Consider the following 26,506-nt stretch of genomic DNA (forward strand, 5'->3'; position numbering starts at 1 on the left):
AATCAATACGTCAAATGAAAGGTACTTCACTTAGGTATCATAGGAACTTTGAATCAGCAAAATAGCATGTACAGTTTTGTCAAAAATGGCAATAAGCTATTTTAAAACTAGACAGTGCAAATTTCAACAGTTCCTGGGGGAGGTAAGCGTTTGTTAGTTTCGCAGGTAAGTAAACCACCTACAGGGTTCAAAGTTGGGTCCAAGGCAGCCCACCGTTCGGGGTTCAGGGAACCCCAAAGTTACCACACCAGCAGCTCAGGGCCAGTCAGGTGCAGAGGTCAACGTGGTGCCCAAAACACATAGGCTTCAATGGAGAAGGGGGTGCCCCGGTTCCAGTCTGCCAGCAGGTAAGTACCCGCGACTTCAGAGGGCAGACCAGGGGGGTTTTGTAGGGCACCTGGGGGGACACAAGTCAGCAGAAAAAGTACACCCTCAGGAGCACGGGGGAGGCCGGGTGCAGAGTGCAAACAGGTGTCGGGTTTGCAATGGAGTTCAATGGGAGACTCAGAGGTCTCTTCAGCGAAGCAGGCAGGCAAGGAGGGGCTCCTTGGGGTAGCCACCACCTTGGCAAGGGAGAGGGCCACCTGGGGGTCGCTCCTGCACTGGAGGTCGGATCCTTCAGGTCCTGGGGGCTGCTGGTGCAGTGTCTTTACAGGCGTCGGGTTCTTGGAAGCAGGCAGTCGCGGTCAGGGGGAGCCTCTGGATTCCCTCTGCAGGCGTCGCTGGGGGGGACTCAGGGGGGTCAACTCTGGCTACTCACAGGGTCGCAGTCGCGGGGAGTCCTCCCTGTAGTGTTGTTTCTCCGCAGGTCGAGCCGGGGGCGTTGGGTGCAGAGTGGAAAGTCTCACGCTTCTGGCCGGAAACGTGCAGTCCTTTAAAGTTTGTTTCTTTGTTGCAAAGTTGTTTCTTCTTTGGAGCAGAGCCACTGTCCTCAGGAGTTCTTGGTCCTTTTAGATGCAGGGTAGTCCTCTGAGGCTTCAGAGGTCGCTGGACGCTGTGGGACGCGTCGCTGTTGCAGTTTTTCTTGAAGTGGGGAGTCAGGCCGGTAGGACTGGGGCCAAAGCAGTTGGTGTCTCCGTCTAATCTGCAGGGCTTCAGGTCAGCACTCCTTCTTCGTCTTCAGGTTGCAGGAATCTATCTTGCTTGGTTCTGGGACCCCTAAATACTCAATTTAGGGGTGTGTTTAGGTCTGGGGGGTTAGTAGCCAATGGCTACTAGCCCTGAGGGTGGCTACACCCTCTTTGTGCCTCCTCCCTGAGGGGAGGGGGCACATCCCTAATTCTATTGGGGGAATCCTCCATCTGCAAGATGGAGGATTTCTAAAAGTCAGAGTCACCTCAGCTCAGGACACCTTAGGGGTTGTCCTGACTGGTGTGCTCTCTGCCGCTTTTCGCCGTATCTGTAAGTGTTTTTCTACTTTTCAGCGCCTTGCCTCCTTGCGCTCTTGCCCCCATTTGTGCCCCTTCTGATTGCTGTACTCCGATTGTATTTTGTGCCATTTACCGTATTTTGTGACTGTTTTTGACTTGTGCCTTATTTTTGTCTTTTTGTGCCTTGTTTAACCTGGTTTTCACCCCTTAGGCGCTCCCCCTTGCCGCTTCCCCTGCCGCTGCCTCTCTGCAGCCCAGCCCCCCTCGCGCCCCCATTCGCTGCTCCCTCCCGCCTCCCGCCTCCCAGCTGCTCCTCCCTCCCCCCTCCCTTCTTAATGGCTGGCGCTGCACGTCCGCGCCGCTGGCGGGCCGGAGGCGCGACAGAGGCAAGCCCGTCTGCGCCCGTCCTCGCCTGGACCGCGCCCGGACCGCGCCCAGCGCCACCCCCCCCGGCCCGCACGCCCCCGTACCACCAGCCTTCGCTACTCGGCCAGCGAACTCCTCGCCCTTAATCCTGGCCCCTCCACAGCCTGCTTCCAGGCCACTCCGAAGCACACCAAAGGACCCTTCTCCTGCCGCACCTGCAACTTCACCTGCAACAGAACAAGGAAGGCCGCAACAACCAACACCAACCACCTCCACTGCATCCTCCTCAATACACGATCCGCACGAAAGCACGCCATCGAGCTCTGGGACCTGCTCGACACCACCGCCCCAGACGTAGCCTTCCTGACCGAAACCTGGTGGAACGACTCCTCGGTCCCAGACATCGCCATCGCCATCCCTGACGGCTACAAAATCACCAGAAGAGATCCACACCTACACGGACAACACCCTCAAGACAGCTGAACACCTTCACGTCCAGATCCACACAGACCCGAACACTACCCTCAGAGGAACTCTCATACACCGACCTCCAGGACCAAGAACCCCCTTCAGTGACACCATTTCTGACCTCGCAAGCACCCACGCCCTCGCCTCAACGGACTACATCCTCCTTGGAGACCTCAACTTCCACCTGGAGAACAACAACGACGCCAACACCGCATCACTGACCACCAACCTCTCCAACCTCGGACTCAGTCAACTGGTCAACACACCCACCCACATTGCCGGTCACACCCTAGACCCACTCTTCACTGCAAGCAACCACATCTCCTTCAGCCACACCACCGAACTCCACTGGACCTACCACCACTGTGTCCACTTCACATTTAAGAAAAACACTGAACACCACCGCACCCCACTACCGCCGCGCCGCCGCTGGAGCAAAGTCACTGAGGACCAACTAACCAGCACCCTCGCCAAGAACCCACCGACCGACCCTACCGACCCGGACTCCGCCGCCATCAACCTCCAACAGTGGATCCTCAATTGCGCCAACACCCTCGCACCACTCAAGAGGCCCACCGTCAACCAAGAAAAGAAAAAAGCAGCCTGGTTCACAGACGAACTGATCACCTCCAAACGCACCTGCCAGAAACTGAAGAAAAAATGGCTTCTCGAGCGCACACCCGACAGCCTGGCAACCCACAAGGAAGCTACCCACAAGCACCACCAACTTATCCGACTCGCCAAACGCTCCCACTTCACAGAACGCCTAAACAACAACGCACACGACAGCAAGGAACTCTTCTGCATCGTGAGGGAGCTCTCCAACCCCAGCGCCAATGTCAACGACGTCCCACCATCCCAGAAACTCTGCTACGCACTCTCCACCTTCTTTTACCAGAAGATCGCCACCATCCACGACAGCCTCAACACCACACCCCTGCCAGACCCCACCCCGACAACTCGTCCTACGCCGACCGCCTCACCACCTGGACCCACGTAGACGATGCCGAAACCCGAAAGACCATGAACTCCATCCACTCAGGATCCCCCTCAGACCCCTGCCCACACCACGTCTACAACAAAGCCAACTCCACCATCGCCCCCCAACTTCGTAAGATAATCCCAGTACAGGCTTTGTTACTAGCCACAGAGTGACATAGGCACTCTCCCCATGTGGCCAGCAACATGTCTGGTGTGTGGCAGGCTGGCAAAACTAGTCAGCCCACACTGGAAGTTGGGTATGTTTTCAGGGGGAATCTCTAAGATGCCCTCTGGGGTGTATTTCACAATATAATGTACACTGGCATCAGTGTGCATTTATTGTGCTGAGAAGTTTGATACCAAACTTCCCAGTTTTCAGTGTAGCCATTATGGAGCTGTGGAGTTCGTGTATGACAGACTCCCAGACCATATACTGTTATGGCTACCCTGCACTTACAATGTCTAAGGTTTTGATTAGACACTGTAGGGGCATAGTGCTCATGCACCTATGCCGTCACCTATGGTATAGTGCACCCTGCCTTAGGGCTGTAAGGCCTGCTAGAGGGGTGACTTATCTATGCCATAGGCAGTGTGAGGTTAGAATGGCCCCTTGTCGGAGTTTAATTTCAGGCGGCTGTTTCTCATCCACTCGGCGATGGATTTCAATCCCTCGTGGAGGTTGGCTTTGGCTTTGGCGGTGTGTGGGTCATTGGTGAGGGAGAGGATGAGCTGGGTGTCGTCGGCGTAGGAGAGGATGCTGAGGTTGGCTGACGGGCCAGTTGTGCGAAGGGTGCCATGTAGACGTTGAACAGCGTTGGGCTTAGCGAGGAGCCTTGGGGGACGCCGCAGAAGAGGTTGGTGGCTTCGGAGTGGAAGGGCGAGAGTCTGACTCTCTGGGTTCTGCCGGAGAAGAATGAGGAGATCCAGTTGAGGGCTTTGTCTTGTATTCCGGCTTCGCGGAGACGAGTAAGTAGGGTGCGGTGGCAGACCGTATCGAAGGCAGCGGAGAGGTCTAGGAGGATGAGGGCTGAAGTTTCGCCGTTGTCCAGTTGCTGTCTGATGTCATCTGTGGCGGCAAGGAGCGCAGTCTCTGTGCTGTGATTGCGTCTGAATCCGGATTGGGAGGGGTCTAGGATGGAGTTGTCTTTGAGGTAGTGGGTGAGCTGGGCGTTGACGATCTTCTCGATGACCTTCGCTGGGAAGGGGAGGAGGGAGATCGGGCGGAAGTTTTTGAGGTCGTTGGGGTCAGCCTTGGGTTTCTTGAGGAGGGCTTGGATATCGGCGTGCTTCCAGCTGTCCGGGAAGGTCGCAGTATCGAAGGATAGGTTGATAAGTGCCGTCTCGTCGCTCTGGATGTGCCCATAGCTCTTGCCACTGAATCTGAGGTGTCCAGCCCAGATTGAATTACCTAGGTCGCCGCCGCCTGAGCATCCAACAACAGGTTCAATACCTCCTGTGGCAAACCAGGGTGGCCCTTAGCCTTATCCATAAGGGCATGAATATAACGCCCCAAAATGCAAGTCACAATGGTAGACTTTAATGCCATGCTACAAGAAGAAAAGGTCTTTTTCGCTGCCTGGTCCATCTTTTTGAACTCCCTGTCCGCAGGGGCCCCAGGGAACGAACCAGGAGCAGAACGGGAGGAGCACGGCACCTGGACAACCAAACTCTCCAGAGTCGGATGCTTGGTGAGAAAGTCTGGATCACCTAGAGCCACACAATAGCGTCTAGCTACCGCCCTGTTGACGGCCACCATAGTCATTGACTTTTTCCAGGTGTCTTTAATTGGGTCCAAAAGAGCCTCATTGAAAGGCAAAAGAGGCTCTGCCACCGCCGACCCTGGATGCAGCACTTCGGTCAGGAGGTTTGTCTTCACGTCCGCCATCCCAAACCAGATTCCATCATCTCTCAGGCAGAGCAAAGAAGGTCCAGGTATTCTTCCACACCCCTATCAGCACCCCCGTACAAGGTGGGTAGATGCCTCAATAACATAGGAAAATGATTTTCGGCTATGTCAGCACTCACAGTCAGAGCAGCAAATTCACTGATTCTGCTTGGCAGATATGACTGGCAGCTGTGGTCCGATATTGCTCCATATCTGGACAAGCTTCCGGATGATACCAAAGGAGAGGATAACAAAATTTTACTTGATGGAGAACACACATCTTCAGAGGTCATCAATTGTGCGATGGACATTGCTACTTCTGGATTCAGGCAACTGGCTTGGGCAGTGGTTTTACGCGTCAAGGCTGGCTTAAAGCTACCTCTTTCAGACCTGAGGTTCAGGCCAAAAAATTTGATCTACCCTATAATATATTTCTGTAGTCTGACAGCATAAGTTGTAGGTCCGAAACTACTGTTGATGGAAGACATACCACGTCTTCTTGGTACTGTTGAGGGTGTTGGTAATGCTTTTGAGGTGCATAGAAGTCTTGTTCATAGCATTCCCTCTCATCAGAGTATTCCTGGAATTTAACATGAAGCTCTGAAGGGTTACGTGCTGCACCAAAAAGACTCTCCTCTTCAAAGTCTTCATCCAGGAGATGGGAGGGTGGTAGTGAAGGCACTTTACTCAGTGATGTGTGGGATGGTGGGAGTCATTTCTGGCTTAATTTTTGCTTTACCATAGATTTGGTCATCATCATGGTTGTTGACGATGGAAGCTTAAGGAAAGATGGTTTCAGTCTCTTTGTCGACTAGGGTATTGCTGTTGATGGGGTAAGTACCGTCGATGGAACACTCACTGTCAACGGAGGTGTCGACACTGTAATAGTGTTAGTGGTAAATGCCGTTGATGCTGCTGTAACGATCCTCGTTGTTGACAATGATTTTCTTGTTGACGAAGATGTTGTCAACGAGCCATCCTTTGGTGGAGCAGATGAAGGTTTTTTAAGTGTGCTTCACTTGAAGTGGATGTGTTGGAGACACAGGAGTCGACTTTTTAGGCCTTTTGGAGGAACCTGTACCAGTCTTCTCCTTTCGTCCTGAGTAGAGGCCGCTCTCATGAGATGACTTACACTGCAGTGTTTGTGAGAGATTTGAGAAGACTTCTGGCTGCCTTCTTTGGTGTTTCATCAGAGGAATGGGTTATCGAATCATCTTTAACTCTCTTAAGAGGTGTCTTCTGAGAGGATATAGATGACGTGTAACTGTCATCATCAGAGACAGGATTTTCTCTGGTTTTTAGTTTTTGGAGCCATGGAAGGAGTCATCCTTCATTGTCCTTTAGAGTCTTAGTAGAGAACGTGAGACATAACTTGCAGTCCTTGGTTTTACGGGCAGGATACAGGCAGTACACAATCCTGATGAGGGTCATCTATGTGAAACCTCTTTTTTCAGCAAGTGCAACAGGGTCCGAAGAGTCCTTTCTTAAGTGTGTGTCTGACATATTAAAACGTCGGTTTGAAACACCACAAACACAGATATCTAATGTGCAGGGTATGACAAGAAAATCAGTAGAAATCACTTTGAAGAGTTCTGACAGGACAACACTGAGCAGAACTCAGTGGAGACTCCCTGGCACAATGTGTGGTGGAAAATCAGAAGGACTGGAGCTTCTCTCAGGAAAGCTCCACAGGCTGGTGTCTCCTGATTAGTTAACTCTTAAGCTTAGTCCTTTTTTAAATAATGACTCTGAAATGGTACTAAACCAAAAGGCCTAAGGCCTCTATGTTTACTTCTATGGTGACATTACTTTTCTAAGGTACCGGTGACTCCCACTCTCGACAACGGGGAATGATTCAAGCATGTGAATCTATGAAAGTTTCAATACTGAAGTAACTCTTTTGTTCAATCAAGGTAGCACAGCTATGCTCTTTTTGGGTCCAGGCGGTGGAGTCGCTCTTCTTCCTCAGAGGGATGTGGAGGAGAGTAAAAAGTAGGTAAGGTGATCAATTGGTCTATGTGAAATAGAGTGATGTCTTTTGGAAGAATGGAGGTCTTTTGCGCGAAGCACATTTTATCATGGTATATGGTGAGGCAAGGAGGCTTGGGCTTGGATGACAAGGCTTGGAGCTCACTCACTCTTCTGGAAGATGTAATCACCACGAGGAAGGCTGTCTTGATTGTAAAAAGCCTGAGGGGACAATTAAGGAGAAGCTTGAATAGAGCACACTTCAAGAATGTTAGCACAAGACTAAGGTCCCACTGAGGCATGATAAATTGTGAAGGGGGAAAGAGATACAAAAGGCCCGTAAGAAGCCTATTTACAATAGGGAACTTGAAGAAGGATGGCTAATCAGGTAACCGCAGAAAAGAAGCAACAGCAGAAAGGTAGACCTTGAGAGTGTCCAGAGCAGAGCCCTGCTGGACAGGACGAAGACCAAAAAGGAGAACCTGAGAAAGGGGAGAAGATAGGGGTCCAACTTGTTTTTCTGCACACCATGCTATAATTGTTTTCCAACAGCAGATGTATTCTGTTTCAGTGGAGGGACGCCTGGCTGCCAAGATGACACTACGACTGCAGGAGTACGGTCTAAAGCTGTCACCTGCTGCTGCTCAAGCTCCACGCAAGAAGGCAGTGGCTGGAAAGGTTCAGGTAGAGGACCCTCCTCTGCTACTGTGACAGGAGACCCTCCTGAAAGGACAGCCTGATTAGAGGATCGATGGCTATGCACAGTAGCACTGGATGCCAGACTCTCTATGCCCAGTCTGGAGCCATAAGGATGACTTGGGATCTTCTTCAGAACTCTGGGTATGAGTGGAATGGGCAGAAAGGTGTACAGGAGACCTATACGCAACTCAAGACAAAAAGCGCTCTGAGAGACACCTTCCTGGAAACTCCAGCACACAAAACTGCAGACATTGCTCGTTCTCAACAGAGGCAAACAGATCTAACCAACGTCTCTCCGCTGCTGAAAGAGACCATGCACCACCTCTGTGTGGAGACGCCATTCGTGATCTGCAAGGCATCTTTGGCTGATTTTGTCCACCCTGACATTCAGAGAACCCACCAATTATTAAACCACCAGGGATATGCCCTGATGTTTCAGCCATGTCCAGAGACACAGAGCCTTTTGACAAAGGCTTCGCAACTCCACCCCACCCTGTTATTTATAGTACCACATGGCAGTGGTGTTGTTCATGAATACCTCAGGGTCTGTTTTACCGAAATCCAGGATAGAGGCTGAAACATCTGTATCATAGCCTGAATATCCTGGACTCACTGTTAGGGAGGATATGCCCAAAACTCCAGAACAGCTCTGATGAAAGGGAGCATCTCTGAGGGATTCAGGTGTGACTTTGGCAAGGTGATTGTGAATACCAGCGAATGCAGGATGTCCGCCATAGTCTGGAGGTGGGAGACGACAGTCTGTAGTGAGTCTGCATTCAACAGCAGCAGTTGTCGAGCTAGGGGAAGACTGGCACCGCTGATCTGTGCAGATGAGCTGCAACCACCGCCATCACCTTGGTGAACCCCTGAGGGGCGCTGGTAAGGACAAAGGGGAGCACAGTGAACTATAAGTGCTTGTGGCCTACAGTGAATTGCAAGTAATGCCAGTTGGCAGGCAGGACAGGAATGTGGAAATATGCGTCTAGCAAGTCTGATGCTACCATCCATCTCCTGGGTCCGGGGCAGATAGAACCTGAGCCAGAGTGAGCATTTTGAACTTCTTGAGGAAGAGATTGAGGGATCGAAGTCTAGGATAGGGCGAGGCCCTCGTCCTTTTTGGGTACCAGAAAGTAGTGGGAATAGCAACCATGACCTACTTCTGGCACAGGAACCCTCTCTATGACTCCCTTGGCCAAGACAGACATAACTTTCTCGTGGAGAAGGGATAAGTGATCCTGCATCATCCAGTTGTAGGACGGTGGCATGGATGGAGGGGTAGTCTTGAAAAGGAGGGGATAGCCCCTTTGGATTATCTCCAAAATCCACCTATTGTCAGCGGAGCAGGTAATGGCGGACCCTGCCTCCAACTGGCCCCTTGTAGGAATCTGGCTCTGTATATACTATATCAAAGTGAGATGTAGTGTGCACAGAGTCCAGGGGTTCCCCAGAGGCTTAACAGAGGCCAAAGTAGATAACACTAATGCTCTCTTTGTGGTAGTGTGGTCGAGCAGTTAGGCTTATCAGAGGGTAGTGCAAAGCATATGTTGTACACACACAGACAAAATGGAAGCACACACTCAATGACTTAACTTCAGACCAATGGTTTTTATTTTGCAAAAATATATTTTCTTAGTTTATTTTTAGAACCACAAGATTCAAGTTGCATGTAAGTACCTTAAAAGTTTCGTATTTCACACAGGTATCAACAGTACTTGGTTTGAAATAGGTAAGTAATACAGTTTTTGAATTATTGACAAAAAAGCTATTTTTAAAATGAATACACTGAAATTTTCAAACAGTTGCTGAGCGAACGAAAAGTTAGATCTGTTTACAGGTAAGTACAACACTTACAGTCTCAGCCTCCGGGCTTTAGGAAGTCCACCATTTGGGGTTCAAGTTAACCCCAAAAACCCACCACCAGCAACATGGGGCCGGCAGGGTGCAGAGGTCAAAGTTGAGCAATTTTAACGTGGGCTCCTATGAAAACAGGGGGTACTCGGAATCCGGTCAGCCAGCAGGTAGGGCAGACCAGGAGGGATTAGAGGAGCACTGGAGGGGCCACAAGGAGGCACAAAACACACACCCTCAGTGGCAGAGGGGCGGCCGGGAGGAGGGTGCAAACAGGACGTCGGGTTTCCAATGCTGGTCTATGAGGAGACCCCAGGGGTCACTCAGAGGCTGCAGGTGAGGTCCAGGGGGGTGTCTTGGGCACACCACCAGTCGGACAGGGAGGAGGGCCGCCTGCTGAATGTTGAGGCACTGGAGGTCGATTTCTCCAAGGCCTGGGGGCTGCGGGTGCGGTGTGTCCTTTAGGCATAGGGTATCTTCGTCCGGAGCTCACGGTCGGAAGGGTCCTCGGGATTCCCTCTGCAGGCATCGGCATGGAGGGGTGGAGAGGTCAACCTAGGTAGGGCACTTGTTAGCAATTGCCCGGGAACCCTCTCTTGCTGGGTGGACCACCTGGACACGGGCCGTGGGAGTTGGGTGCACAGGGGTCAAGACTCATGCATCCGGAGTGAGGTGAGAGTCCTTGGTTATAGGTTTCTTCAGACAGAGCCGCTGTCCTCTGGGGTTCTTGGTCCTTTGAGGTGCAGAGCGGTCCTCTGGAGTTGGCAGAGGTCGCTAGGCCTGCTGGACGCTTCACTGGTCATTTGTCAGGTTCTTTGAAGCAGGAGACAGGCCGGTAGGGCTGGGGCCAAAGCAGTTGCCGTCTTCCTTCTACTCTGCTTGGGTTTTCAGCTAAGCAGTCCTTCTTCTTCTTGTAGGTCGCCAGGAATCTGGTGAGCTGGGTTCAGGGAGGCCCCTAAATCCTAGATTTAGAGGCATGTTAAGGGCCAGAGGGCAGTAGCCAATGGCTACTGTCACTGAGGGTGGCTACACCCTCCTTGTGCCCACTCCCCTTGGGGAGGGGGGCACATTCCTATCCCTATTGGTCCCTGTCCTCTAAACCAAGATGGAGGATTCTGTAGGGAGGGGGGTCACCTCAGCTCTGGACACCTTAGGGGTGGTCCTGGCTGGGGTGGTCTCTCCTCCCTTTTTCCCCTAATTTTTCTGCCGGACTTGCCGCCAAAAGTGGGAATTTGTCCGGGGGCAGGCAGCTCCACTAGCTGGAGTGCCCTGGGGCACTGTAACCCGAGGCTTGAGCCCTTGAGGCTCACTGCCAGGTGTTATAATTCCTACAGGGGGAAGTGTGAAGCACCTCCACCCAGGACAGGCTTTGTTTCTGGCATCAGAGAGCACAAAGGCCCTCACCCCATGGGGCCAGAAACTTGTCTGAAAGTGGCAGGCTGGCAAAGACCGGTCAGTCCTACACTAGCAGTTGGGCTAACATACATGGGGCATCTCTAAGATGCCCTCTGTGTGCATTTTCCAATAAGTCCAACACTGTCATCAGTGTCGGTTTATTGTGCTGAGAGGTTTTATACCAAACTTCCCAGTATTTAGTGAAGCCATTATGGTGCTGTGGGGTTTGTAATGACAAACTCCCAGATCATACAATCAATATGAATACACTGCACTTACAATGTCTTAGAATGGACTTAGACACTGTAGGGACATATTGCTCATCCAGCTATGCCCTCACTTGTGGTATAGTGCACCCTGCCTTAGGGCAATAAGACCTGCTAAAGGGGTGACTTACCTATGCCACAGGCAGTGGTTTGAGGGCATGGCACCCTGAGAGGGTTGCCATGCCGACTTGGTTTTTGTCTCCCCACCAACACACAAGCACACAAATGCTGCAAAGCAGTGTGCAAGTGCTGAGTGAGGGTCCCTCTAAGGTGGCATAATACATGTTGCAGCCCTTAGAGACCTTCCCTGGCCACAGGGCCCTTGGTACCTTTCACAAGGGACTTAACTGTGTGCCAGGGCTGTGCCAATTGTAGAAACAAAGGTACAGTTTTAGGGAAAGAACACTGGTGCTGGGGCCTGGTTAGCAGGATCCCAGTACACTTTCAATCAAAGTTAGCATCAACACTAGGCAAAAAGTGGGGAGTAACCATGCCAACAGTGGCACTTTCCTACACCCCTGATGGGGGAGTCAGATTAAGAAGGCTTAGAGGCTGCTGTGGGGATGGAGGCGGGCCCGGGGTGTTGGACTGGCCAGGACACTTGCTCTTTGATCCACAGTGTTGGTGGATCCCACGCCCTCAGCCACGCACCATGTGCAGCACGGTGACTGGTTTGGAATGGACGCGGTTGGAGGCCAAAGGGGCTAAAGGCAGATTGAGAGAGACAAGGGGCCGTCGCGGGTCTAAATACCTGGTCATAGCATGAGAATCCTTGAAGCACTCGAGCACTGAGTCGGCCTTTTCTCCAAAGAGACATGTGCCATCAAATGGCATGCATGTCCATCAAAGTAGGCTGGACATCCCATGAAAAGCCAGATGTCGTCATCCAGGTATGGCGCCTCAGGGCCACTGTCGACAAAACCACTCCACCTAGCGAGTCAGTTGTGTTGAGTCTGCAACGAATTGTGAGTTTTGCTGCGTCTCTCCCTTTGCCAACTGCCTGAGAAAGTACAGCCAGGGCCTCCTATGGGACCTGGGCAGCACTTGCACAACCGTATCCCACAGCGTTTGGGAGTAATGGCCCAAAAGGTATGCAGTGTTCACAGCCCGCAATGCTAGGCTGGTGGAAGAAAATGTTTTCTTCCCAAGTGTGTCCAAGCCTTTGGATTCACTATCAAGGGGTGCGGAAGGGAATGTGCCCTGGGGAAAAAAAGGATTGGATAAAGAAGCTCTCAGAGGTAGGGTTTTGTGTCAGAAGAACGAGTTACTTACCTTCGGTAACGACTTTTCTGGTGGATACATTAGCTACCTGTGGATTCCTCACCCAATGAATACTCCCATTGCGCCAGCATTCGACGGAAATCTTCTTCCTAGCTTCTGCACGTCGACGAGGACGTCACAACTGCCCACGCGACGCCGTCTGACGTCATACAGGCAATAAGAAGTCCTCGCTGACGTCAGTACCAACATTTTTTTACGTGCCTGAGAATAATAGGCCATTGAGATGAAAGACCAAATTGCAAAATTTAATGATATTCTAAATAATTACATCATTCTAACCACTCAATTCTTCTTTTTTTTTTTTTTTTTTTTTTTAAATACAAACAAATAAATATATGAGCAATATATATATATACATATGAACATATATACAGAATATATACAAGTCCTCAAAACCAAGAGGAGCACACACAAGAATTACTTGGTTAGACCAGACAGGCAACGGGGAGGCGGGTGGGACCGCGAGGAATCCACAGGTAGCTAATGTATCCACCAGAAAAGTCGTTACCGAAGGTAAGTAACTCGTTCTTCTGATGGATACACTACCTGTGGATTCCTCACCCAATGAATAGAGTCCCAAAGCAGTACCGCACTCGGTGGAGGGTGCCTGAATGGTCAAACCAAGAAATCCTGCAGCACCGACCGTGCAAAATGGCCGTCCCTTCTGACCTAAGAGTTCAAACAGTAATGCTTCGCAAACGTGTGAAGAGACGACCAAGTTGCGGCCTTGCAGATGTCAACCACAGGAACACCCCTAGCCAAGGCCGAAGAGGCCGATTTAGCTCTGGTGGAATGAGCTCTTATACCATCAGGGGGTTCTTTCTTTGCTAAAGAGTAACACATTTTAATGCAAAGAACAACCCACCTCGAGAGTGTTCTCTTGTGGACTGCCTTTCCTCTCCTCTGTCCCACGTACCCGATGAAGAGCTGATCCTCCAGCCTGAAATCCTTCGTCCTGTCTATATAAAAGCTTAGCGCCCTCCTTGGATCTAAGCGATGAAGTCTCTCTTCTTCCTTTGAAGGATGAGGCGGAGGATAAAACGTGGAAAGAGTAATCGTCTGGGACATATGAAAGGGTGAAACAACCTTCGGAAGGAAAGCAGCCTTGGTCCTAAACACCACCTTATCCCCATAAAAAGATGTATAAGGGGGTTTTATAGATAGAGCTTGCAACTCACTCACTCTCCTTGCAGAAGTAATTGCAACCAGAAAGACCGTCTTTAGGACCAATAATCTCAAGGGGCAAGAGTGCATAGGCTCAGAAGGGGACCCCATAAGGAAAGTTAGAACCAAGTTCAAATCCCACTGAGGCATAACGAAAGGAGCAGGAGGGAATTTATTCAAAAGACCCTTCAAGAACCTAAGTACTATAGGGGATTTAAACAAAGAAGGCTGGTCTGGAAGACAAATAAAGGCTGAAAGAGCAGACAAGTATCCCTTAACCGTAGCCACTGCACAACCCCTCTGTGCTACAAACAATGCAAAGGATAAAACATCCGACAAGTGAGCACGTAAGGGATCAATCTGCCTCTCTCCACACCAAAACACAAATTTAGCCCACCTATTAGCATAGATAGATTTAGTGGAGTGTCGCCTGGCCGCTAAGATCACATCCACTACATCAGGCAGGAGAGAGAAAGAACTCAGGTTGCCCCGTTCAATCTCCAGGCATGAAGGTGCAGGCTCTGTAGGTGGGGGTGTAAAACCTGCCCCTGCGACTGCGAGAGGAGGTCTGCCCTGAGAGGGAGACGGAGCGGAGGGCACAGTGAGAGTTGGAGAAGGTCCGTGTACCATACCCTCCTTGGCCAATCCGGAGCTATTAAGATGACTTGGGCCCGGTCTTGGCGTATTTTCCTCAATACCCGAGGAATCAAGGGTATGGGGGGAAACGCGTAAAGCAACTGGTCGCACCAGGTCCTCTGAAACGCATCCCCCAATGCTCCCTGTACCGGATACTGGAGGCTGCAGAATAACGGGCAGTGCGAGTTTTCTCGGGTGGCAAACAGATCTATCTGAGGAAACCCCCACATCTGGAAGATTAGACGGACTTGATCTAGATGGAGACGCCACTCGTGATAGGCCGAGAAATGGCGACTGAGACCGTCCGCACGTACGTTCAAGACCCCGGCCAGATGATTTGCTACCAAGCATATCTGATGGTCCTTTGCCCAGGACCATAGACGAAGAGCTTCTCTGCAGAGAAGGTACGACCCTACCCCTCCCTGTTTGTTTATATACCACATCGCGGTAGTGTTTTCCGTCAGGACCTGAACCGACTGACTGCAAAGGGATGGGAGGAAGGCCTTGAGAGACAGACGTACAGCCCGTAACTCCAACAGATTGATATAAAATATCTGTTCTACTGGAGACCAAAGACGTTTGATTTTCAGGTCCCCCAGGTGAGCTCCCCACCCTAGAGTGGAAGCATCCGTTATTACTGTGGTCACTGGAGGAGCTTGTGAGAACGGCCTTCCTCGGGAAAGATTGCCGTCCGCAATCCACCACTTCAAATCCGTGGCAGCATCTCTGGAGATCCTCACCAAGCCTTCGAGATCTCCTTTGTGTTGAGACCACTGCCTTCGGAGACACCACTGAAGAGCCCTCATGTGCCAGCGAGCATGCGTGACCAACAGAATGCAGGAGGCAAACAGACCGAGCAGACGTAGGACCTTGAGGACTGGAATGACCGCTCCACTTTGAAACATTGGAACCAACGCCTGAATGTCCTGAATACGCTGAGGCGGAGGAAAGGCTCGATTCAGTGTTGTATCCAGTACTGCCCCTGTGAACAGGAGGCGCTGAGAGGGCTCTAGGTGAGATTTGGGCATGTTCACCGAAAAGCCCAGGTCGAACAACAACTGGGTTGTTGACTGCAGGTGATGCAACACGAGCTCCGGAGACCTGGCTTTGATCAACCAGTCGTCTAGATAAGGAAATACTGCTATCCCCTTCCTTCTGAGCTCTGCCGCAACCACCGACATCACCTTCGTGAAGACTCGAGGTGCTGAAGTAAGACCAAACGGGAGGACCGCAAACTGATAGTGCTGCGACCCCACCACAAACCGGAGATACTTCCTGTGCGACTTGAGTATCGGGATATGAAAGTAAGCATCCTGCAAGTCGACAGACACCCTCCAATCTCCATTGTTCAACGCCAAAAGCACCTGAGCTAGGGTCAGCATCTTGAACTTTTCCTGTTTGAGGAACCAATTCAAGATCCTTAGGTCCAGGATTGGTCTCAACCGACCATCCTTCTTGGGAATCAGGAAGTACCTCGAGTAACAACCTTGACCCCTTTCCTGCTCTGGGACCAACTCCACCGCACCCTTTGAAAGGAGGACTTGAACCTCCTGTTCTAACAACAGGAGGTGTTCTTCTGAACAATAAAATGGGCGGGGAGGGATGGGGTGCGGAAACTCCCGAAAGGGAAGGGTATAGCCCTTTCTCACAATGCTGGTAATCCAGGAGTCTGATGTTATGACCTACCACTTGTGGAGAAAATTCAGTAACCTCTCCCCTACAGGAGTGGAGTGAGTGGGAATTGGTGGAAGCCTAAGGCTTCTTCCCCTGCTGCACCCCTCCAGAGGAAGAGGAAGAGGCAGAGTGCTGCTGAGTGGCTCCCCTGGTACGGACCCTACCCCTCCCTCTGAAAGATCTATAGGAGAGAGCAGAGGTGGGTTGCTAGAATTTCCCTCGAAAGGAGGAGGAGGAGGAACCACGACCAAATCCTCGAAACCTCCTAAAAAATCTGGAGGAAGTAGAAGAAGTGGCTTGCAAACCCAGCGACTTGGCCGTGGCCCTACTCTGTTTGAACCTTTCTAAGGCAGAATCCGCATTGGCACCAAACAGCTTGTCACCATGAAAAGGAAGATCCAGTAGGGTCGACTGCACATCAGAGGAAAATCCTGAGTTACGAAGCCAGGCCTGCCTCCTCGTAACTACAGCAGTGCCCATTGCCCTAGCAACCGAGTCAGTCGTTTCCAACCCAGATTGCATAACCTGAGTTGCAGCTGCCTGAGCGTCAGATACCAGGCTTAATAATTCCTGAGGAACCTCTGTGTGTGTTGATTTAATCTCGTCCATCAGGGCATAAATGTATCTTCCTAAAATGCATGTAGCATTGGTGGACTTCAATGCCATGCTACACGCTGAGGACACCTTTTTGGATGACATGTCCATCTTCTTGGAGTCTCTATCCGAGGGTACAGCTGGAAAGGACCCAGGAGCAGACCTTGCTGAGCAGGAAACCTGGACCACCAAGCTTTCAGGTGTTGGATGCTTGGTAAGAAAACCTGGGTCAGCCGGTGCAACCCGATACCTCCTAGCCACAGATCTATTGACGGCTGAAGAAGACACCGGCTTCTTCCAGACTTCCATTATGGGGTCCAGTAGCGCTTCATTGAAAGGCAAAAGTGGCTCTGCTGATGTAGAGGCAGGGTGCAACACTTCCGTCAATAAGTTCTGCTTGGCTTCAGTCACTGGCAAAGGGAGGTCCTGGAAGCCAGCTGCCTTTCTGATAACAGAATGAAAAGTGGCCGCCTCCTCTGTGTACTCCCCAGGTGATGACAAGTCCCATTCAGGGGAGGTATCTAGGACACTAGCAGTGTCAAGTCCATGGAGACCCTCACGAAAATCCTCGATCTCCCCTTCCTCCAAGGCTTGCCTCTGGTATTCCTGTTCTTCAAGGAGGCAGAGAGCAAGCCTCCTCGAGTGTAGCCTCTTCTCTATCCTCGGCGTCGACATGGCGTCAGCAGACATCGAAGAATGACGCCGATCGCCGGATCCGTCAGAAGCCGAGTCTACAGGCACCATAGTTGTCTTCGGCGCCGAACGAGGAACCGGAAGGTGTGAAGACTGTCCCGGAGTCGGAGGAGGTCTGGACGGCGTCACTGGCTGAAAAATCGAAGCCTCTGGAGCCGAAGCCTCTGGAGCCGAAGCCTCCGGTGCTGAAGCCACCAGAGCCGAAGCCACCGGAGCCGATACCGGCGCCGAGCCTACATTCCCCAGGGGGAGAAAGGGCATAAAGGGTGCCAGTCGAAGTGGAGCCGGAGCACCCATGTTGAAGGCCAAAGGACCCGAAGGACCAGCCGGTCCACCACCTGGAGCCATCTGTTGGAAGATGGAAAACATTGCATTCAGGAATGTGGTACTGTCAGCTCCAGGGGCCGGGAAAGCTGGGTACTGGGGTGCCTGGTTCGAAGGCGACACCGACGCCGGTCTCGACGTCTGCAAGGACGGAGAAAACATCTGAGGCTGCGGAACCTCGAACACTGAAGGAGGATGGCCCGATGACATGGGTGAAGTCGCTGAAGCCGGAGATGGTAACGGCGTCGTCGGCTGGGGAGTGACAGTGGGACTGACTTCCCAAGTCTTCCGACGCCGAGCTGATGGAGACCTCGACTGAGACCTCTCCCTACTCGACCGGCGCCGTGAATCTCGACGACGCCGGGAGTCCCGATGATGCCGATGAGACTTCGGTGACGACGACTTCCGATGATGTTTCTTCTCCTTCTTTTTCGACTTCGCAAGAAAAAGCTTGGCCTCACGCTCTTTCAGGGCCTTAGGATTCATATGTTGACAAGAATCGCACTTATCAACATCATGGTCGGAACTAAGACACCACAAGAAGTCAGAATGTGGGTCCGTTACCGACATTTTGCCACCACACTCACGGCAGGGCTTGAATCATGACTTCCTTTGCGACATTGTAACCTCGCAAAGTAAAAATCACCAAAAAACAAACTGTAACTGTCGATACAGCAACAGTAGCTCCCTCGAAGATAACTGTTTCGAATGGCACGGAAAAAAGGGAACTGACGTCGGCACGTCGGCGAGGACTTCTTATTGCCTGTATGACGTCAGGTGGCGTCGCATGGGCAGTTGTGACGGTCTCGTCGACGTGCAGAAGCTAGGAAGAAGATTTCCGTCGAATGCTGGCGCAATGGGAGTATTCATTAGGTGAGGAATCCACAGGTAGTGTATCCATCAGAAAGCTTGGGTCCCCTTGAGCAGGGCAATGGCAGCGAGAAATCACAGGAGCCCCTGTTCTGGGTTTGGACCATGTACCCAGTAGGACATCCATGAGGGCTTCATTAAAAAGGGAGCATGGGTTCTGAGGAGGAAGCTCCATGTTGAAGCACCTCTGTCAGGAAGTTAGTCCTGACACCAACAGAAGGCAACTCAAGGTCCAAGACCTCAGCTGCTCGTCTAACCACCATGGAATAGGAAGCTCCCTCCTCTTTAGCTATGGTAGGGGGAGAAAGCATGCCAGTAACTGGAGAAGTCACCTAACGATGCGCATGGGTACTACTCAGAAAGTTCTTCGAATCCAGTGAGAAGCCTGGGGGAAATTCAAAGGTAAGAAATTTGCAATTAGAAGTCTCTATCAGATATTGCCCACAAGACCCTACAGAAGTTGATTCTTGATGACAGGAGGAGGGGCTTCAGATCCAGATGAATAGCCCACAGATTCAGAAAACTGATGTGGAGCCAGCTCTTTGTCACATATCTGCCATGCCAAAATGAAATCACTCAGAAAAAGATCACCATAGTTGTCAAAAGCCAAGCACAGAAAGTAGTGAAGTTCATCATCTGTATTATGACCCATATCCATGTCCCTAAGGCAGCAAATCCCAGGATGTCGATGTATATATATATATACTTTTTGTTTACTTTTTATACTTTCTTTTTTCTGTAATATATATATTTGCATGTTTTTATCATTATAGGTGAGGGCAAGTTATAATGATTGGTTTCCCTTGCAATAGATTTGTTTTGTATATAAGTATATAAGTTTGTTTTGGTGCTTAATATTGAATGTAATTGTCCCTTGCCTCTTTGTGTTTTTGTCCCTTATTATTATTAGTGATTATGTCTTAGTTTTCTACACGGTTAAGGTTGTTTTTCTTTTTATATTTCTATTATTTAATCTATGAGGATATTATTCTTATTGCATTGCAGCCCTGAAGAAGTCCTATGTTGAGGACGAAACACGTTGGCTGATGTTTTTATGAATTTGTTCTAAAGAGAAGTTGAATAAAAAGAAGATAACTAAATGAACAAAAGTGACACTATATGATGTCTGGACTTTTATGATACGTTGTAATTAGTGGTGCACTATCAAAATATTTTACATAAATCCACATACAACCTGGTGGGGAGCAGTAGCACTGCTGTGACAAAATCTCTGGATCTAGTCTGGTGTCTAGGGGACATTCTAAGGTGGGAAATGCGGAGATAGAGGTATCCATCTGAAAAAGTCCCTGGACCCCACAACCAGGGCAATTGTTTTGGGATTTCTTTGGAGGGAGTGTATTATAGTATAAGGCTTGAGATAAGGGTGTGCTAACGTGACCTTCTAAATTTGTTTTGGGACTGTGCTGTTAATGAAAGCTGAAAGAGAAGATGTTATCTTGCGGTCAGTGAATCAGAGGGTTTTGGATCTACAGACGGGACTTTGCATCTGCGGGCCAAAAAAACGAGGACAAGAGAAAAGGCTCCCTCATCCAATAATTCTCTTATTAGATATGGAAATTTGTTAAACCACTAAAGCTTTTCTAAATATCAATCCCAAGAAACTACTAAGTAGATTTACACCAGACCATCAAAACCACACTTGCTGAGTCTGATTCTATATTCATGTCACGTTTGGTGTAAATCTGTTCAGCAATTTTGACTGCAGGTATAAGCAATATTGCATTTTTTCCACTGGGAGCTAAAATAGGAAAAAACATAATTCTTACCTCAATGATTTTGCTCTTGCACAGAATAGTGTGTGTGGATAAACACACACACACACACACACACACGTATATACACATATATATATATAAATATATTCACTGAGAAAAGGATAAAGTGACGTTATAACTAGGAGAAAATGTCAGTTAAAAAATAACATTTTACACTAAAATAAACACTGAAATTCACCAGTTAACTGTAGTAACTAGAACAGGTGCAACCGATGTACACATCTCTGTCAATGATGTTATTTCAGATGTCCTCATTGATGTTAACAATGATGGCATAGTACATGTCATGAGTGATGTAACATGTGAGGTAATTCAGCACAGCTAGCTTCCCAGGTTCCCACAGTCTAAACTGTGTAATGGTATTTCAATGTTTTCAATGTTTATGTGAGAGTTCCATAAAGTGTTTAACACAATGTATGTAAACAGCAGCCCTGGGCACATGCTGTTGCCTCAAAGGACTGCAAGTTACCTCAGTTTAAACACATTCTTCTTCTTCTTGTAGTCATTGGCGATTTCACAGACTGCGTTGTGCAGGCTAATCAAGGCTTCACCTCCATAGGTGGTCCCAGAGGACTGGCTCTTGGAGTCCTTGTATGTCCCAAGATCACCCTTGCTGAGCACACAGAACAAGTTTACCCAGGACCTGCATCACAATAATGATTGGAATAACGTTACTGAATAAGAATGGAAGGCTAGGTTCAAGGACTATTATCTGTCATTATACATATCTTAACTGGTAAACTGATTAGATAAACCAACCCAGAACATCGCACTTCATTATCTGTGGCAGGTCAACATTTTATGCCTAATTTCTACTCACAGTATAAGGTCTGTCACATTCTTTTACCCTTGTTACTTTTATATATTGCAAAGTTAATCTGCACATTTACATACTAGTTGGTCATTGTCGAATAATAAAGCTGAAACGTGCCCCCACCTGTTGGAGGCCTTCTTATTTGGTCCCTCGAGTTCATGCTTCCGGAGTAGAAGGCCTTCCTGCTGGACAGTGTGAGTTGGGGGTGGCAGCAGAGGAACATTAGTCTGAGCTGGCGCTGAGCGAGACCTTCGGGCTTCTCCAGGAGGCTGGTTGGGATCTTTGGGGCGTGGTCGTCTTCTTGGCTTTGGACGATCTCTGGCCCGTGGTCGGTCAGGCCTTGTTGTTCTCTCTGGGAGCTTGTCAATGCCATTTGGCATACGAGATGGGGCATCTTTTTCACGCACCTGTGCAGAGAATGAGGTGAACATTTTGTAGGGAAACAGAACTATTGATCATACAGTAGAATTGCATGCTCATGCAAGACACTGCAAGTCATGCAGGTTTTTCTTATTTTGTCCTTCAATGCACCTTCTGCACTCTTGTGCAACTAGCACATTTTTTTATGGATTTTGTTATCAGCAGAATATTTTTGACTACAAGATGGGAAGTGACATTATACGCAACTAGATTTTGACTTGTTAACCAAAACATATATTCTAGATTTTGAAACTGGTTAATAAAAATTGTAGTAGATGAATTGTGTACTGCTGGACTTCCTAGAATGTCATACACGTCCAAGATACCTGAGAGATTCTGAATGGTCCTGGGTCAAGGAAATCAAGCTCAGCTCTCAAAGGGTTACCTTCCATTAACTTTGCCACTCACTAAAAAAGCCACTAGGTTACAAAAGTTCAGGTACTATGTTGCAACTTTTAAGTATGTGAAGCATATTCACCGCAGATATTTGGCATTTCCAACAATCAGTAGTTTGACTTAATTTAAATTTCCACATTTTGTGAGGTTATTGAAAGATAATGAAGCTTCTAAAAAAGTTCCTCATCAAAAACTGGAAATCATCTGAGAAACTTCAAACGGAAAGGTGGTTACACGAAAATTGCAACTTGTTTTGACTTTCCCTGATACCATAACCCTGAGGCTTACTAAACCAAACCTCATTTACTCCAATAACAATTATCTTCATCTAACCTACCTAACTATAGTAGCACAACACGAATCCAGTGGTTGTTTTTTATGCCTTTCCATGCTACTTGCCATGCATATTGTATGAACTTTAAGAAAATTAGTTACTTACCTTTAACTGTAGTTCTCCAGTATTGGAATCTTTCATAGATTCACATGCTTGAATCTTTCCCCGTCGTGGGAGCCCCTGGTACGTTAAAATAGCAATATAGAAGCAACTACAATGTAAAAAGGCCCAAAGGCTTTCACCTTAGTAGCCTATCCTTGTGTCTATGAGTAAAAAGGACCAAAGCAAGTCCCAGCCAATCAGGCTTCCCCTCCCTCTAGAACCCTCCTGTGTGAAGCTCCATTTCCTCAGATCTTCCAAAGCACGAGTGCCAGAGTATCTGAAGAGTACGGGTAACGGTGAGCTTCCCAGGGGAGGAGAGAGGGTAGCATGTGAATCTATGAAAGATTCCAATACTGGAGAACTACAGTTACAAGTAAGTAACTAATTTTCTTACTCCAATATTGGAACTTTCATAGATTCACACGCTTGAATCAGAATAGCAAGCAGTAGTGAAGCACATTGTATAATATATATAACCATAATCACTGAAGAAAATATGATCAAGAAGAACAGAAGGAATATTAAATAAGCAATGAATATGCTAAAATAACATCACTGTAGTCTGATAAATAATAAATACTACATCAACAAAGGAAGAAACAATGCTATACAATGTGCGCAAAACAAACTGGGCTGGTGGGAAAGAAGGAATGAATAAATACAACAGCTCACCGTTACTGGAATAGATGTCGTCAAACCGCTTGTCCTACCGCCACATCATCCTGCTGTGTTTCTTATAAACAGTAATACCTCGCAAATGTATGCGTTGACTTCCAGGTGGCCGCCCTGAAGATGTCCTGAATGGGCACTCCTGCGAAGAGCGCCGTGGATGCAGCCATCTTCGTTGTTGAGTGTGCATGAGTTGGTCCCTGTAAAGGTTTTCCTGCTGCTGTATGACAATAGTTAATAGCAGAGGCTATCCGTCTTGCAATCCCCTGCTTGGACAACGACTGGCCTTTTCTAGGAGCACTAGATGCTACGAAAGACTGATTTGATTTTCTAAATTGCCTAGTTCTATCTAGATAAAACTTTAGGCACCTTTGAACGTCCAATGAAGGCAGAACCTTTTCTGCCGGTGTTGATGGATTTGGGAAATGCGACTTTAGTACCACCGATTGGTTAATATGGAAATCCGAAGGAACTTTAGGTATAAACTTTGGATTTGTTCGTAAGACTACCCTGTCTCTCTTGAACTGTAAGAAAGGGTCTTGTATAGTGAATGCTTGGATCTCGCTCACTCTTCTGGCTGAGGTAAGCGCAAGAAGAAGACCGACTTTCCAGGATAAAAAAATTAAATCTGCCATGTGAATTGGCTCGAACGGAGGCTTCATTAATTGGGCCAACACCATGTTAAGCTGCCACGATGGTGGAGGAGGTCTGACTGGAGGGAAAGATCGGAACAGCCCTTTAAGAAATAGCTTTATGACTCTTGGGACCACAAAGGAGGTACGTTATCCTTACGTCTACAGCAGGAAATTGCTGCTTAAGTGGACTCTTATCGAAGAGAAAGCCAAACCTGATCTGGCGGGATGAAGAAGATAAGGTAGTAATTGCTCCGGCGATGAATAGAAAGGATGTACCTGAGCTTGTTACACCAAGAGCAAAACCTTTTCCACTTCAGACGACAACATTTGCTGGTACTTTCAGCTGCAGCTCTGGAGAGAATGACTCTACAGTCGCAAGGAATATTTAGGTGCGCAAACTTATGGTGTTCAGGAGCCAGGCTGTCAAGTGAAGTGAAGCTGGATCGGGTGGAGAATTTGATCATTGCTCATTGTTAGTAGGGACAGCATCACTGGTAGAGGGATGCTGTGGCTCTCTGAAAGGAGCGGGAGTTTGTATACCAATACTGGTGAGGCCATGCTGGAGTGATCAGAAGAAGTTTACAGCGTTCGCTCTTGACCTTCGGTAGAACTCTCGATATGAGTGGAATGGGAGGAAAGGCGTAAGCATAAATTCCTGACCATGCTATGGAAAACACATACCCCCAGGAGCCCGATGGTGATCTCGACTTGCAAAGAACCAGCATTTTGCATTCTGCGGGGTGGCGAAGAGATCCAGGTTTGGCTTTCCCCATAGGGAGAAAACTCGATTCAGCACTCCTTGATCCAGTTCCCATTTGTGGTTGGATGATAGAGATCTGCTCAGAGAGTCTGCTATGACATTCTGAACATCCGGGACGTGTTCTACTCGAAGGTCTATCTTTTGCATGATAGACCATTCCCAAATGCGCTGAGATTCTCTCGATGAGAGGAGAGATCTTGTCCCTCCCTGCTTGTTGATATAATACATTGTTGTAGTGTTGTCCGTCCGAATGAGTACTGATGAGCCTATCTTTGGAAGAAAAGCGTGGAGCGCTGGTTGAACTGCCTTCAATTCAAGATAATTGATGTGAAAGGACCTCTGATGTGGCTTCCCTTTTCCCCTGACTTGTAAGTGCTGGAGGAATACTCCCCAACCTTCAAGAGATGCATTGGTAGCGATCACCCACGGAGCTGGTTGGAGGAGAAAAGAAAGCCCCACCGACAGTTGAGACTCCTGAGTCGACCAAGCCAGAGATGATATCATGGGCTTTGTTATCCTGATTATATCGTTGAAAGACCCCTTGAACTGTGACCACTGAAGGTTTAGCTGTTCCTGGAGGGGTCTCATTCTGAGACGGCAGAATGGTACCAGTGGAATGCAGGAGGACATCATTCCCAACAGGGACTTTGAGAAAATGTACATAAAGTTAATCATACACCATAGCTGCTAGGCATCTGTTTATCTTTATTATGTTGCCATGTGCTCGACAAACCTCCTGAACTTTGATGATTGACCTTGTGCTCGCAGCCTTGGGCTGCAATCTGCTTATCACTGCCATTTCCTTTTTCCAATTACAGTTCAGAGAACTGTTGTGCTTAATCAGTAACTGCCAGAACAGGTTTGTATAGGTCCTTCCAGCTGCATCTGTACCTTCTCCCACCACACGTGTATCCCTGAAATATTGTGAAGGCCGTAGAGGACCTTGAATACGCTAGGGGTGGAGCTGCCCTCTGACTAAGCAGTTTTGTGTGTATATAAGGTTTGGTACCCCAGAGTGAAGGGGCAGCCTCCGTAGGATAGTCACTTGACTGTCCTGGGACTCTGTATTAGCTCAAGCTATAATCCATGTAATAAACTTCTCTTTATTCCTCCAGTTGGTGACTCCGTCTGATTTGTGAACTCTCTGCTAAATTGACCCTGAGGACATAAAGGGTGTCCCTCCACCGCTGGGAAGGAGACCCCGGGTGGGGGTCAAATCTTTCCTGGTTTCTCAACTTGAAGAGGGAACTGAAACATACTTTTGTTTTTGCAGGAGCCCTGCCAGGGACATGAGCTTTTTCAGCCTCTCTTCTGTAGGAGTTGTCTTGTTGGTGGATGTGTCCAATATTGCCCCCAAAAATGTTCTTCTTCTTAAGGGCTGGAAGTCTGATTTGACGGTTAGGCCGAGATTTGTAAACAGTTCCACGTAGGTGCATGTGGACCTCAGTGCCCGAGATCTGGACTTGGCCTTGACCAGCCAATCATCCAAATACGGGAAGACCTGATGGTTCTGCCTTCTGAGGAAGGCTGCGACTGGAGCCAAACTTTTGGTAAAGATTCTCGGGTCCGATCTTAGAAGGAAAGGAAGTACTTTGAACTGGAAATGCTCTCCGGCTACTACAAATCTGAGATATTTCCTATGGGAAGGCTGTATAGGGATTTGGAAATAAGCGTCCTGCAAATGAAATCTCCTGGATTGAGAAGGGACAGGATGTCTGTAATCATCCGAAATGACTGCTTCTTGAGATAAGTATTGAGATCGCTAAGGTCTAAGATAGGGCACCAACTTTTCCATTTCTTTTGAATCAGGAAGAACCGAGAGTAGAATCTCCTCTTTTTGTCCTGATGCAGAACTCTCTGTATAGCTCCCTTGAGGAGCATTGAGTCGACTTCCTGTTTGAGCAAATGTAAGTGCCTCACCATTCGTGGAAGGGGGGTCTTGCAGGAGGAAACTGCAGGAACTCTAAAGTATGGCCAAATTGAATCAGGTTTAAGACCCATTGGTCAGATGTTATCTTTTGCCAATTGCAAAAGTAGCGGGAAATACTTCCCCCTATTTTTTTCTCCAAGAAAAGGTTTGTAGCCGGAGTCACAAAAA

The 26,506-nt window shown here is 48.8% G+C and overlaps 1 protein-coding gene across 3 annotated transcripts in view; it reads right to left on the reverse strand.

The window, feature by feature from the left end:
- Positions 1-26,506, reverse strand: part of SPTBN4 (spectrin beta, non-erythrocytic 4) — a 1,652,494-nt gene that overhangs the window by 138,586 nt on the left and 1,487,402 nt on the right. For all 3 annotated transcript variants that reach the window (XM_069207217.1, XM_069207216.1, XM_069207218.1), the window contains 2 exons: positions 21,216-21,499; positions 20,748-20,921 (listed from right to left, as the gene is read on the reverse strand). In XM_069207217.1, coding sequence (XP_069063318.1) covers positions 20,748-20,921; positions 21,216-21,499 — 458 coding nt within the window. The remainder of the gene's footprint in view (positions 1-20,747; positions 20,922-21,215; positions 21,500-26,506) is intronic.

This window comes from Pleurodeles waltl, chromosome 9 (assembly GCF_031143425.1).
Source record: "Pleurodeles waltl isolate 20211129_DDA chromosome 9, aPleWal1.hap1.20221129, whole genome shotgun sequence".
Classification (NCBI taxonomy): Eukaryota; Metazoa; Chordata; class Amphibia; order Caudata; family Salamandridae; genus Pleurodeles; species Pleurodeles waltl.